The sequence below is a fragment of the Otolemur garnettii genome, unplaced genomic scaffold, assembly GCF_000181295.1.
Source record: "Otolemur garnettii isolate 467f Iridium unplaced genomic scaffold, OtoGar3 scaffold00066, whole genome shotgun sequence".
In the NCBI taxonomy this organism is placed as follows: Eukaryota; Metazoa; Chordata; class Mammalia; order Primates; family Galagidae; genus Otolemur; species Otolemur garnettii.
In genome coordinates, this window is record NW_003852461.1 from 104,447 (window position 1) to 116,688 (window position 12,242).

Here is a 12,242-nt window from a genome sequence, read left to right on the forward strand (position 1 = left end):
GCCTGTAGTTCCAGCTGCTCAGTAGGCTGAGGCAAGAGAATTGCTTGAGCCCAAGAGTCTGAGGTTGCTGTGAGCTGTGACACCACATCTCTCTACAGGGGGCAAGAATGTGAGACTCTGTCTCAAAAAAATGTATTCATTTGAATTAAAGTATTAATCCCAAGCTGGATGTTGTGGCGGGCACCTGTAGTTCCAGTTACTTGGGAGGCTGAGAGAAGAGAATTGCTTAACCCCAAGAGTTTGAGGTTGCTGTGAGCTGTGACACCATGGTACTCTACCCAGGGTGACAAAGTGAGACTCTGTCTCACAAAAAAAAAAAAAAATTCCTAAATTCTATTTGAAAGTCTGCAGACTTCATTACAAAAACAAACCAAGGGTTGGGCAGCACCTGTGGCTCAGTGAGTATCGTGCTGGCCCCATATACCGAGGGTGGCGGGTTCGAACCTGGCCCAGGCCAAACTGCAGCAAAAAAAATTAGCCAGTGTTATGGCAAGTGCCTGTAGTTCCAGCTACTTGGGAGGCTGAGGCAAGAGAATCGCCTAGGCCCAAGAGCTGGAGGTTGCTGTGACACCACGGTACTCTACTGAGGGCGACAAAGTGAAACTCTGTCTCAAAAAAAACCCCACAAAAACCAATGGGAAGCTGAGGCAGGAGACTCTCTTGGATTCAGGATTTTGAGACTAGCCTGAGAAAAAACAAGACCCTGTCTCTATAAAACAAACAAAAACCCCAAAAAACCAGAAACATTGGCCAGGTATACTGGTGTAAGCCTGTAGTCCCAGCTACTTGGGAGCCTGAGGCAAGAGACTTGCTTGAGCCCAATAGTTTGAGGTCACTCAGCTGTGATGCCATGGCACTCTACCAAGGACAACAAAGTGAAACTCCATCTAAAAAAAAAATAGTTCAGCTTGGTGCCTGTGGCTCAAGTGGCTAAGGCGCCAGTCACATACACCTGAGCTGGCAGGCTCGAATCCAGCTCGGGCCCACCAAACAACAATGACGGCTGCAACCAAAAAATAGACGGGTGTTGTGGTGGGCGCCTGTAGTCTCAGCTACTTGGGAGGCAGAGGCAGGAGAATTGCTTGAGTTCAGGTGTTGGAGATTGCTGTGAGCTGTGATGCTACAGCACTCTACCTAGGGTGACAGCTTGAGGCTCTGTCTCAGAAAAAAAAAAAAAGTTCATCAGGTCCTGTGTCAGTGGCTCATAACTGCAGTCCTAGCACTCTGGGAGGATGAGACAGCAGGATTTCTTGAAGTCAGGAGTTTGAGAGTAGCCTGAGAAAGAACAAGAACCTGTCTGTATAAAAAAACAGAGAAATTGGCTCTGTGCCTGTGGCTCGAGTGACTAAGGCGCTAGCCACATACACCTGAGCTGGTGGGTTCGAATCCAGCCCTGGCTTGCCAAACAACAATGATGGTTGCAACCAAAAAATAGCCGGGCGTTGTGGCGGGCGCCTGTGGTCCCAGCTACTTGGGAGGCGGAGGCAGGAGACTCGCTTGAGCCCAGGAGTTGGAGGTTGCTGTGAGCTGTGATGCCACAGAACTCTACCCAGGGTGACAGCTTGAGGCTCTGCCTCAAAATAAAATAAAAAACCCCCCAACAACAAACAGAAAAATTAGCCAGGCACAGTGGTGTGAGCGTGTAGTCCCAGTTACTCAGGAGGCTGAGAAAGGTGGGTTGCTTAAGCCTAGGAATTTGAGATTACAGTGAGCTGCGGTGATGCCATTGTATGCTAACCCAGGCAACAGAGTGAGACTGTATGTTTAAAAAAAAATTAAAAAACAAATACAAATAGTACATACCAGCATCTGAGCCCTCTTGTCACTATAACCTGCCTAGGGTTACCATTTTCCTGACTTCTGACATTTAATACCATGAATTAGTTCTGGCTTGTTCTCTTAAACGTTATATTTGTGAAACTTGGCCATAATTTTATTTGTAGTTTCAGTTTATTTTTTCTCATTGATATAATGGGTGCTCAATATGTTCTTTTATTTGAATGATTAGTTTTGTAAACAAAATCTAACTATGCTTGTTTCTCTTTTTTATCTTCTAGTTTGTGAAGCCTGGAACTGAGAATTCAAGAGACTACCCTGACTTGGCAAAAGAAGCAGGTAATACAGGACCTTTAGGGCTTTGAACGGTCATAGTTTATTGTGTGGTGTGTCTTAATTCCGTGGATGGAGCAGCATTGTAAGTGCAAAAGGAAGCCCAGACACGGGAACAGAACATGTGTGGAGAATTGCCTCGTGGCTCACTAGAGAGGAGAAAGGGAAAGAGTTTAGCAGCTGTTCAGCCAGGGCAGACAGTGACTTATGATTTTACGTGCTATCCATTTGTTTGTTGGGGTGGTTAAGGCATGTGTAGGAGAGAAAGGTATGGTCGTTAAAAGGAATAGCTTCTTTCTAGTGTATGTTTACCTATGAGATACGACAAAATTAGTGTCTTTTCTAGGAAAAGGGATAATCGCATTCAAAGTGTCTTGCACACCTGCATGGTGATGTTCCTCTCTTCACTGAGCCAACGTGGAGAATTCTGTTTCTATCACTAGGCTGCTGTGTGACTAATGAGGTGATGCGGGTCATTATTGTTTATTCTAATGACTGTTAGTGCTGTTAAGCAAAGGACTTTGGTGAAACTCAAAGGAAAAAGGATCCACATTTGTATCGGTTCATGTTCTCTAAACATAACAGCATTCGTTGGAGATACATGATTGAGCCAGGCTGCAGATGACGGAACTGTGGGTTTCAGTTCCAGCAGACAAGTCCTCTTTCATCCTTCTTTCTTTATCTTTTTCTTTCATTATTATTTATTTATTTATTTTGAGACAGAGTCTCATTATGTTGCCCTCAGTAGAGTGCTGTGGTGTCACAGCTTACAGAACCTCAGACTCTTGGGCTTAAGGGATTCTCTTGACTCAGCCTCCCAACTAGCTGGGACTACAGGCGCCTGTTACAATGCCTGGCTATTTTTTGGTTGTGTTATTATTATTATTATTATTTTCTTGAGACAGAGCCTCAAGCTATCCCCCTGGGTAGAGTGCTGTGACATCACAGCTCACAGCAACCTCCAACTCCTGGGCTCAAGCGAGTCTCCTGTCTCAGCCTCCCAAGTAGCTGGAACTACAGGTGCCCGCCACAACACCCGGCTATTTTTTGGTTGCAGCCATCATTGTTGTTTTGGCAGGCCTGGGCTGGATTCAAACCTGCCACCTTAGGTGTATGTGGCTGGCGACTTAGCCACTTGAGCCACAGACGCTGAGCCTGTATTATTATTTTTTAAGACAGAGTCTCACTTTATTCCCCTTGGTAGAGTGCTGTAGCATCATAGCTCATAGCAACCTCAAACTCCTGGGCTCAATTAATTCTCTTGCCTCTGCCTTCCGAGTAGCTAGGAGTAGAGTGCAGTGGCATGGTAGCTCACCTCAAACTCTTGGGCTCAGCTGATTCTCCTGTCTATGTCTCCTAAATAGCTGGGAGCTTCCATGGCTGCCTAATTTTTCTATTTTCTGTAGAGATGGAGTCTCACTGTTGTTTGGGGTGGACTTGAACTCCTGGCCTTAGTGATCTTCCCACCTCAGCCTCCCAGATTGCTAGGATTGCATGCATCAGCCACTGTGCTTTCTGCAGCATGCTTATTTAAGTTTCTGATTTAACTATTTTATTTATTTTTTTGAGACAGTTTTATATAGTCACCCTCAGTAGAGTGCTGTGGCATCATAGCACACAGCAACCTCTTAACTCCTGGGCTTAGGTGATTATCTTGCCTTAGCCTCCCAAGTAGCCAGGACTACAGGCGCGCACCAGAATGATGCCTGGCTATATGTATATATATATATTGTTGTTGTGTGTTCCTTGGAGCTTCTGATCTGGTGATGCAAGGGAAAGAACTGCAGACGGAATGAATATTCAAGGGAGACCGGGACTCGCTCTGGTCGGCGGCCCCGCTAAACTTTACTGATTATCTTATATACTTTCCAACATTTAGTAAGAATTTAACACATATACAAAGAAGTCAAGTACCATGAAGAAGCAACCATTTAAGATTACAATTTAGTGTGAAGGCTGAGGAACGCATATACAATTGATTTTGTTTAGAGTAAAACATTTTGGAGCCTGGCTGTCGATCCTCGATTGCCCAAGGTAAAGTTACACCTTATAATGCTAATGAAGGAGGAATGCAGAGAATAGAACCCAATGCTCCAAAACCGGTCTTTCCATCCTCCAGCTTATCTCGGCTATTTCTCCACGCCCCCTAGGGAGAGTCACTCTACACATTCCTGCACATCAATAGGCAAGTGTAGAAGCTCAGATCCTCAAGGAGACGCTTCACGGAAACAATCTCCTGAGAGAGCACGTTGAGGCGAACTGCCATGTCTTGAGCAAAAGGATCTTATCCCCTACAATATATATATATATTTTTTGTCACAGCCTCAAGCTGTTGCCCTGGGTAGAGTACTGTGGCTTCACAGCTCACAGCAACCTCCGATTCTATTTTTATTTATTTATTTATTCTGAGACAGAGTCTCAATTTGTCACCCTGGATCCTGGGTAGCATGCCCTGGTGTGACAGTGATACTGGAATTTCGCTCTTCAGTAGGTCCTAGTTCTCGGGGATTTGAAGAATGAACCCACAGACCACAGATCAGTGGTAAGATAGGACTTTTATTAGAAATTAGAAAGGAATACAGAAGAAGTACAAAGCACCAGAACTTTTTGGAAGGGGGAAAGAACTGAAGAACTCTCTCAGGAGTCTCCACGTGGGCTCTTTTCTCTAGGGGTCTGAAGTCTGGAGGATTACACGTGGCTGGCAGTTGGTGGATGGAAAAACATCTTTTCAAAGTTAGTGAGTGCATTAACGAATGAACGAGTGTAATTCCTTCTCCACTGGGGCGAGGTTATCATGTCCTTTACAGTCTTTGTCCCTGAGAAGGGATTAGGGTGTGTGCTCCTCTCCTAGGTGGAACCACCCAAAAAACCATCACAGGCTGCTTTGTTCATGATCTTGTCAGAGCCCAGAGGATGTGTCCCAAAAAAGGCAATATGGTTGTGCCTGGAAATGGGGGTCTGACCTCTGAGCTCACCTGGGCCTAGAGAATGGGGGGCTCCCTGTCTAGCCCTGAGTGGTGGAATCCTCTATCAACAGCTCCCAGGAACCTCAAACTCTTGGGTTTAAGTGATTTTCTTGCCTCAGCCTCCCAAGTAGCTGGGACTACAGACCCTGCCACAATGCCCACCTATGTTTTTTGTTTTTTTGTTTTTTTGAGATAGAGACTCACTTTGTTGCTCTCATTAAAGTGCTGTGTGCTGTGCTGTCACATCTCACAGCAACCTCAAACTCTTGGACTTAAGCAGTTCTCTAGCCTCAGCCTCCCAAGTAGATGGGACTACAGGTGCTCGCCACAACACCCAGCTATTTTTAGAGACAAGTTCTGGCTCTGGCTCAGGCTGCTCTGGAACTTGTGACCTCAGGCAGTCCACCCATCTCAGCCTCCCTGAGTGCTGGGATTACAGGTAAGAGCCACCATGCTGGCCTGTGGGCAACTATTTTCAAGAATGAAGCACCAGGTGTGGTGGCTGGTGGATAGCTTGAGCTCACAGGTTCAAGACCAGTCTGAGCAAAAAAAGAGACCTCCCGACCCACATCTATACTAAAAATAGAAAAAAATGAGGCAAGAGGATCTTGAGCCCAAGAGTTGGAGGTTGCTGTGAGCTATGACTCCACAGCAGTCTACCCAGGGTAACAGTTTGAGAGTCTGTCTCAAAAACAAAACAAAACAAAAGTATCAAGCACATTAAGAGTAAAGTCAGAACCAAATATCTGATGAACACCTTGGGAACTCATTAAGAATTGCAACTGCCCTATGTGGCAGCTCATGCCTATAATCCTAGCACTTGGGAGGCTGAGGCAGGTGGCTTGCATGAGCTTATGAGTTGGAGACCAGCCTGAGCAAGAGTGAGACCCCGTTTCTAAAAAATAGCCAGGCGTTGTGGTGGGTGCCTGTACTCCCATCTTCTTGGGAGGCTGAGGCAAGACAATCTCTTGAGCCCAAGAGTCGAGGTTGCTGTGAACTGTGATGTCATGGCACTTTACCAAGGGTGACATAGTGAGACTCTGTCTGGAAAAAAAAAAAAAAGAAAAGAAAAGAAAATAGAGTGCTGTGTCATCACAGCTCATAGCAACCTCAAACTCTTGTGCTCTAGCGATCCTCTTGCCTCAGCTTCCTGAAGTAGCTGAGACTGCAGGGGCTTGCCACAACACCCAGCTTTTCTTTTTTTTTCTTTGTAGGGATGGAGTCTTTCTCTTATTCAGGCTGGTATTTAACTTCTGAGCTCAAGCAATCCACCTCCCTCAGCATCCCAGAGTGCTAGGATTACAGGCATGAGGGCCTGTGCCTGATAATTCTTTTATTTTTATAATACAAAATATATAAAAAAGAAACCCACACAGATGTTTTATTACTTAAATATGTACATTTTCTATAATAGTGATTGCAACCTTGAGACCTGCTTGATGATTTTCTGAATGGGCTGCTGCGTAATTAGAATTAATATGTTGTGAGGCCTTTTTTGCCTATCTGTGGTGGCAGATCTCATGAAAATTACAGAGGGACCTTAGTGTTTGTGTGTTCATTGTGTGGCTGCAAACAACTCTTCTTCCAGTGTGGCCAACAGAAGCCAAAAGGTTGGACACCCTGCAGGTAGATTTACTTTGAGTAAATGCTAGACTTAATTTTTATTTACCTAAAGCAAACACTTACAGCACTTTCTGATAAAAATTTTGTTTTCATAGGCCAGAAAGCTTTAGCTGATGCACAGATCCCTTATTCAGCAGTGGACCAAGCCTGTATTGGCTACGTTTATGGTATGTGGTAAACTGTGTATTCCAGAAATTTCACCTATATCTAGTAGCAGCTACATGGGCCACACAGGGCACATTGCAGAGGCATTTGCGAATTTTAACCCTCAAAACTGAGAATTCACTCAGCTGCATTGTATTGAAGAAAATACCCCTCAGAATTAAGTCTTATTCCTGCCATTCATTCATTTCCCGTATGTGTCGACCCAGTGTAATTTTTCTTGTCGTTATTATATTGCCAAAGGACGATAAATTTAAAAACACTTGTCATGTTATTAAAAAAACAAAGGAATTACCCATGGTTCTACCATGTAAATATAATTAGTCTTCAGAAGATAAATTGTTGTTCATTGTTATCTTAAAATTTGTATTTATTGGCTTTTTTGTATCTAATAAAACTTTTTTGTTTCCTGAGACAGAGCCTCACTATGTCACCTTCAGTAGAGTGCTGTGACGTCACAGCTCACAGCAACCTTAAACTCTTGGACTTAATCTCTTGCCTCAGCCTCCCAAGTATCTGGGACTAGAGGTGCCCGCCACAATGTCCAGCTATTTTTTTGTTGCAGTTGTCATTTTTGTTTAGCTGGACTTGGTTGGGTTTGAACCCGCCAGCCTCGGTGCATGTAGTTGGTACCATAACCACTGTGTTACAAGTGCCAAGTCCTAATAAAGCTTTTTTTTTTTTCTGAGACAAGAGTCTCAAGCTGTCACCCTGGGTAGAATGCTGTGGCGTCACAGGTCATAGCATCCTCAAACTGTTGGGCTTAAGCGATTCTCTTGCCTCAGCCTCCCAAGTAGCTGGGACTACAGGCACCTGCCACAACGCCCAGCTTTGTTTTTTGTAGTTGTTATTGTTGTTTAGTTGGCCCAGGCTGAGTTTGAACCTGCCAGCTTTTGTATATGTGGCTGGCTCTGTAACCACTGTGCTATGGGTACCGAGCCACACAGTTTTGTTTTATTTTTTTTGGTGGGGGGGGATGGAGTCTTACTCTGTGACTCTGGGTAGAGGGCCATGGCATCAGAGGCTTATAGCACCTCAAACTCTTGGGCTCAGGCAATCCTCTTGCCTCAGTCTCCTGAGTAGCTGGGTCTACTGGCACCCACCATAACACCTGGCTAGTTTTTCTACTTTTAGTAGAGATGGGGTGGGGGTGTGGGGTGGAGTGGTGGTGGTGGTGGTAGTGGTAGTGGAGGTGGAGGGGGCTGTTTGCTTTTTGCTGAGGCTGATCTTGAACTCCTGAGCTCAGGTGATCCACCTGCCTCAGCTTCCCAGAGTGCTAGGTTTACAGGCAAGAGCCTCCGTGCCCAGCTGCCCTCACATGTTGTATGCTAGGCCAAGGCATAATACTAAAAAAACCATGTTGTAGCATTATGTTGCATTGCAGTTCCATGTTGCAGGTACTGAAGTTTTTGTTTTTTCTATTCAGGTGACTCTACCAGTGGGCAGAGGGCTATTTATCACAGTTTGGGACTGACTGGGATTCCTATAATCAATGTCAACAATAACTGTTCTACTGGTTCTACTGCATTGTTTATGGCCCGGCAGCTAATTCAGGGTGGTGAGTAGTGCTTCCTAGTGTACCTAAATAGATTATGGGATTGTTTGCCCCTTTTAATCATTTGTCTACACTTTCATTAAAGGAATTTCTTTCTTTCTTTTGAGACAGTCTTACTTTGTTGTCTTTGGTAGAGTGCGGTGGTGTCACAGCTCACAGCAATCTCAAACTCTTGGGCTTAAGCAATTCTCTTGCCTCAGCCTCCCATGTAGTTGGAACTACAAGCACCGCCACAACACCCAGCTATTTTTTGGTTGTAGTTGTCTTTGTTGTTTGGCCAGCCCGGGCTGGATTCGAACCCACCAGCTCTGGTATATGTGGCTGGTGCCTTAGCCGCTTGAGCTACGGGTGCCAAGCCACTGAAATCCTTATTTTTAAAATATTTATTTACTTATTTACTCACTCACTTGATCACTTATTAACTCGCTCATTCACTTAACGTACTTAAAGAGATTGGGTCTTACTTTGTTGTCAGGTTGGAGTAGCTTCTGTAGACTTGACCTCTTTTTTTTTTCTGAGACAGAGTCTCACTATGTTGCCCTCAGTAGAGTGCTGTGGTGTCACTGCTCACAGCAACCTCAAACTCAGGCTTAAGCAATTCTCTTGGCTCAGACTCCCAACTGGGACTATAGGTGCCTGCCACAATGCCAGGCTATTTTTTTTGTTGTTGCTGTTGTTTGGCAGGCCCAGGTGGGGTTTGAACCCTTCAACCCTGGTGTATGTGGCTGGTACCCTAGCCACTGAGCTATAGGCACTGAGCCAGCCTTGAACTCTTGGGCCCAAGGAGTCCTCCTATCTCAGCCTCCTGAGGTACTATAAGCATAAAAGCTTTATTGAGATATTCACATGCCATAACATTCACCCTTTTAGAGTGTACAGTTAGTGTTTTTTTATATATATAGAGTTGTGCATCTATCACCACTGTCTAATTTTAGAAGGCTTTTTTTATTCACAGACAGAAATCCTATACCTATTAGTAGTTGTTCTTCATTTTCTTCTTCCCTTAGTCCCTGGCAACCACTGATTTACTTTCTTTCTTTGTAGATTTTCCTATTGTGAGTATTTACATAGGTGGAATTCCTAGAATACATCGTCTTTTGTGGTTTCTTTTGCTTAGCATGTTTTCATAGTTCATTCATATTTTAGCACATATCAGTACTTCATTCCTTTTTATGGCCAAATATTATTTCATTGTATTGATATACCCCATTTTTTCTATCTATTCATTAGTTGAGGGACATTGTTGTTTCATCAGTGATGGGTTCTGTCCATTTTTTGGCTATTATGAAAAATGCTGATGGGTGGTGCCTGTGGCTTAGTGGGTAGGGCACTGGCCCCATATACCAAGGGTGGCGGGTTCGAACCCGACCCTGGCCAAACTGGAGCAACAACAGTAACAACAACAAAATAGCCAGGGGTTGTGGTGGGCACCTGTAGACCCAGCTACTTGGGAGGCTGAGGCAAGAGAATCACGTGTGCCCAAGAGTTGGAGGTTGTGGTGAGCTGTGATGCCATAGCACTCTACTGGGGGCAATAAAGTGAGACTCTGTCTCTGTAAAAAAAAAAGAAAAGTGCTGATATGAACATTTGTATAACATTTCTTTTGTGGCTGTATGTTTTCAGTTCTTTTTAATCTACATCAAATCCTATATTTTCATATATTCCATTTTAAGTAATTAAGCCCTTAACTGTGTTTCAGTGATTTGACTGTTGATTACTGCTTCACTACCTAGTGTTTCAATTATTGAAGTTTGATAATGCTAGTGTTTTAATCCATTTTGATTGGGATCCTTTTTAATTTGAATCGTAAAAGGTTTTAAAATTCTGTTTTTTCTTTTTTCCTTTTTTTTGAGACAGAATCTCACTTTGTTGCCCTTGTTAGAGTGTGTGGTGTCACAACTCATAGCAACTTCAAACTCCTGGGCTCACGTGGTGCCTTGCCTCAGCCTCCTTAGTACCTGGAATGACAGGTACCTGCCACAATGCCTGGCTATTTTTAGAGACAAGGACTTGTTCTTGCTCAAGCTGGTCCTGAACTCATGAGCTCAGGCAATCCACCCATCTCGGCCTCCCTAAAATTCTGAATTAGTATTTTTTATTTGTTCTTCACTGAAACATATTTCCACATTAATCAAATTTTTTTTACCCTAGACAAAGGACTCTAGAAATTTTTTTTCTGACTCGGGTCTTCCCCTTTGCCAGAAGCTCTGGTGCTTTTTTACTCCTTCTGTATTCCTTTCTGTCTAACAAAGTTTTATCTTACAGCTAAAGAAAAAAAAATTTGGCTTGGCGCCTGTGGCTCAAGTGGCTAAGGCACCAGCCACATACACCTAAGGTGGCAGGTTTAAATCCAGCCTGGGCCCGCCAAACAACAATGATGGCTGCAAATAAAAAATAGCCCGGCGTTGTGGCGGGTGCCTGTGGCCAAGTAGCACCCAGCTACTTGGGAGGCGGAGGCAGGAGACTCGCTTGAGCCCAGGAGTTGGAGGTTGTTGTGAGCTGTGATGCCAAGGCACTCTACCCAGGGGAATAGCCTGAGGCTCTGTCTCAAAAAGAAAAGAAAAAAATTTAAAATTTAACATGTTGCAACTCAAGGGAAGAACTAAGCCACTTTCTTTCTTTTTTTTTTTTTCTTCAGAGACAGAGTCTCACTTTATCACCCTTGGTAGAGTGCTGTGGTTCTACAGCTCACAGCAACCTCCAGCTCTTGAGCTTATGCAATTTTCTTGCCTCAGCCTCCTGAGTAGCTGGGACTACACGTGCCCACCACAATGCCTGGATATTTTCTTTTTTTTTTTTGTGGTTTGTCTGGGGCTAGGTTTGAACCTGCCACCCTCAGTATATGGGGCCAGCGCTCTACTCACTGAGCCACAGGAGCTGCCCTTCAGCCACTCTCTTAATTTTTCTTCCTATGTGGAAGTATGTGAGTTTTCTTTGTGAGTTTTCCATTTCAAAAAAAATTTTCTTTTTTTTTTTTTGCAGTTTTGGCTGGGTCCAGGTTTGAACCTGCCACCTCCTTTGACCCACAGGTACCACCCCAAATTTTCTTCTTTTTGAGACAGAGTTTTATTTTGTCACCCTTGGTAGGAGTGCTGTGGTGTCGTAGCTCACAGCAACCTCCAACTCTTGGGCTCAAGCATTTCTCTTGCCTCAGGCTCCTGAGTAGCTGGGACTACAGGCGCCTGCCCCAGTGCTCAGTTATTTTTAGAGACAAGGTTTCGCTCTTGCTCAGGCTGGTCTCAAACATCTGAGCTCTGGGTAATCCACCCACCTTGGCCTCCCAGAGTGCTAGGATTACACCATTCCTCGACTTATTTGAAAATTTTTTTAGAATTATAGTATGTTTTTGCACTTTTTATAAAGTGTCATTTATTTCTTTATTTTGTTATTTTTAGTATTTTGTACAATTTTTTTAAAGTTTATTGCCCTCTGTAGAGTGCTGTGGCATCACAGCTCACAGCAATCTCCAACTCCAGGGCTTTGGCGATTCTCTTGCCTCAGCCTCCCTAGTAGCTGGGGCTACAGGTGCCCGCCACAATACCCAGCTATTTTTTGTTGCAGTTTGGCCAGGGCCGGGTTTGAACCTGCCACCCTTGGTATGTGGGGCCGGCGCTCTACTTACTGAGCCACAGGCGCTGCCCTATTTTGTACAATTTAATAAATAGTTCTTATAATGACTGTAGACATGTAAGGCTATTTGGTAGCATTCAGAAACAGCACAATAGTGGTGGTTTTCTCAGTTGGGGTGTAATCTTCAATAAGAAGTTACTTGTGGCTCAGCGCCTATAGCTCAACCGGCTAAGGCGCCAGCCACGTACACCTAAGGT

The 12,242-nt window shown here is 44.3% G+C and overlaps 1 protein-coding gene across 1 annotated transcript in view; it reads left to right on the forward strand.

Moving 5' to 3' along the window:
* The window catches only part of LOC105887313 (non-specific lipid-transfer protein-like), an 11,183-nt gene extending 2,725 nt beyond the window's left edge, over positions 1-8,458 (forward strand). The window contains exons 2-4 of the mRNA XM_023515124.1: positions 2,058-2,115; positions 6,794-6,865; positions 8,287-8,458. Coding sequence (XP_023370892.1) covers positions 2,058-2,115; positions 6,794-6,865; positions 8,287-8,426 — 270 coding nt within the window. The 3' untranslated portion in view covers positions 8,427-8,458. The remainder of the gene's footprint in view (positions 1-2,057; positions 2,116-6,793; positions 6,866-8,286) is intronic.
* The last annotated feature ends 3,784 nt before the right edge of the window (positions 8,459-12,242 follow it).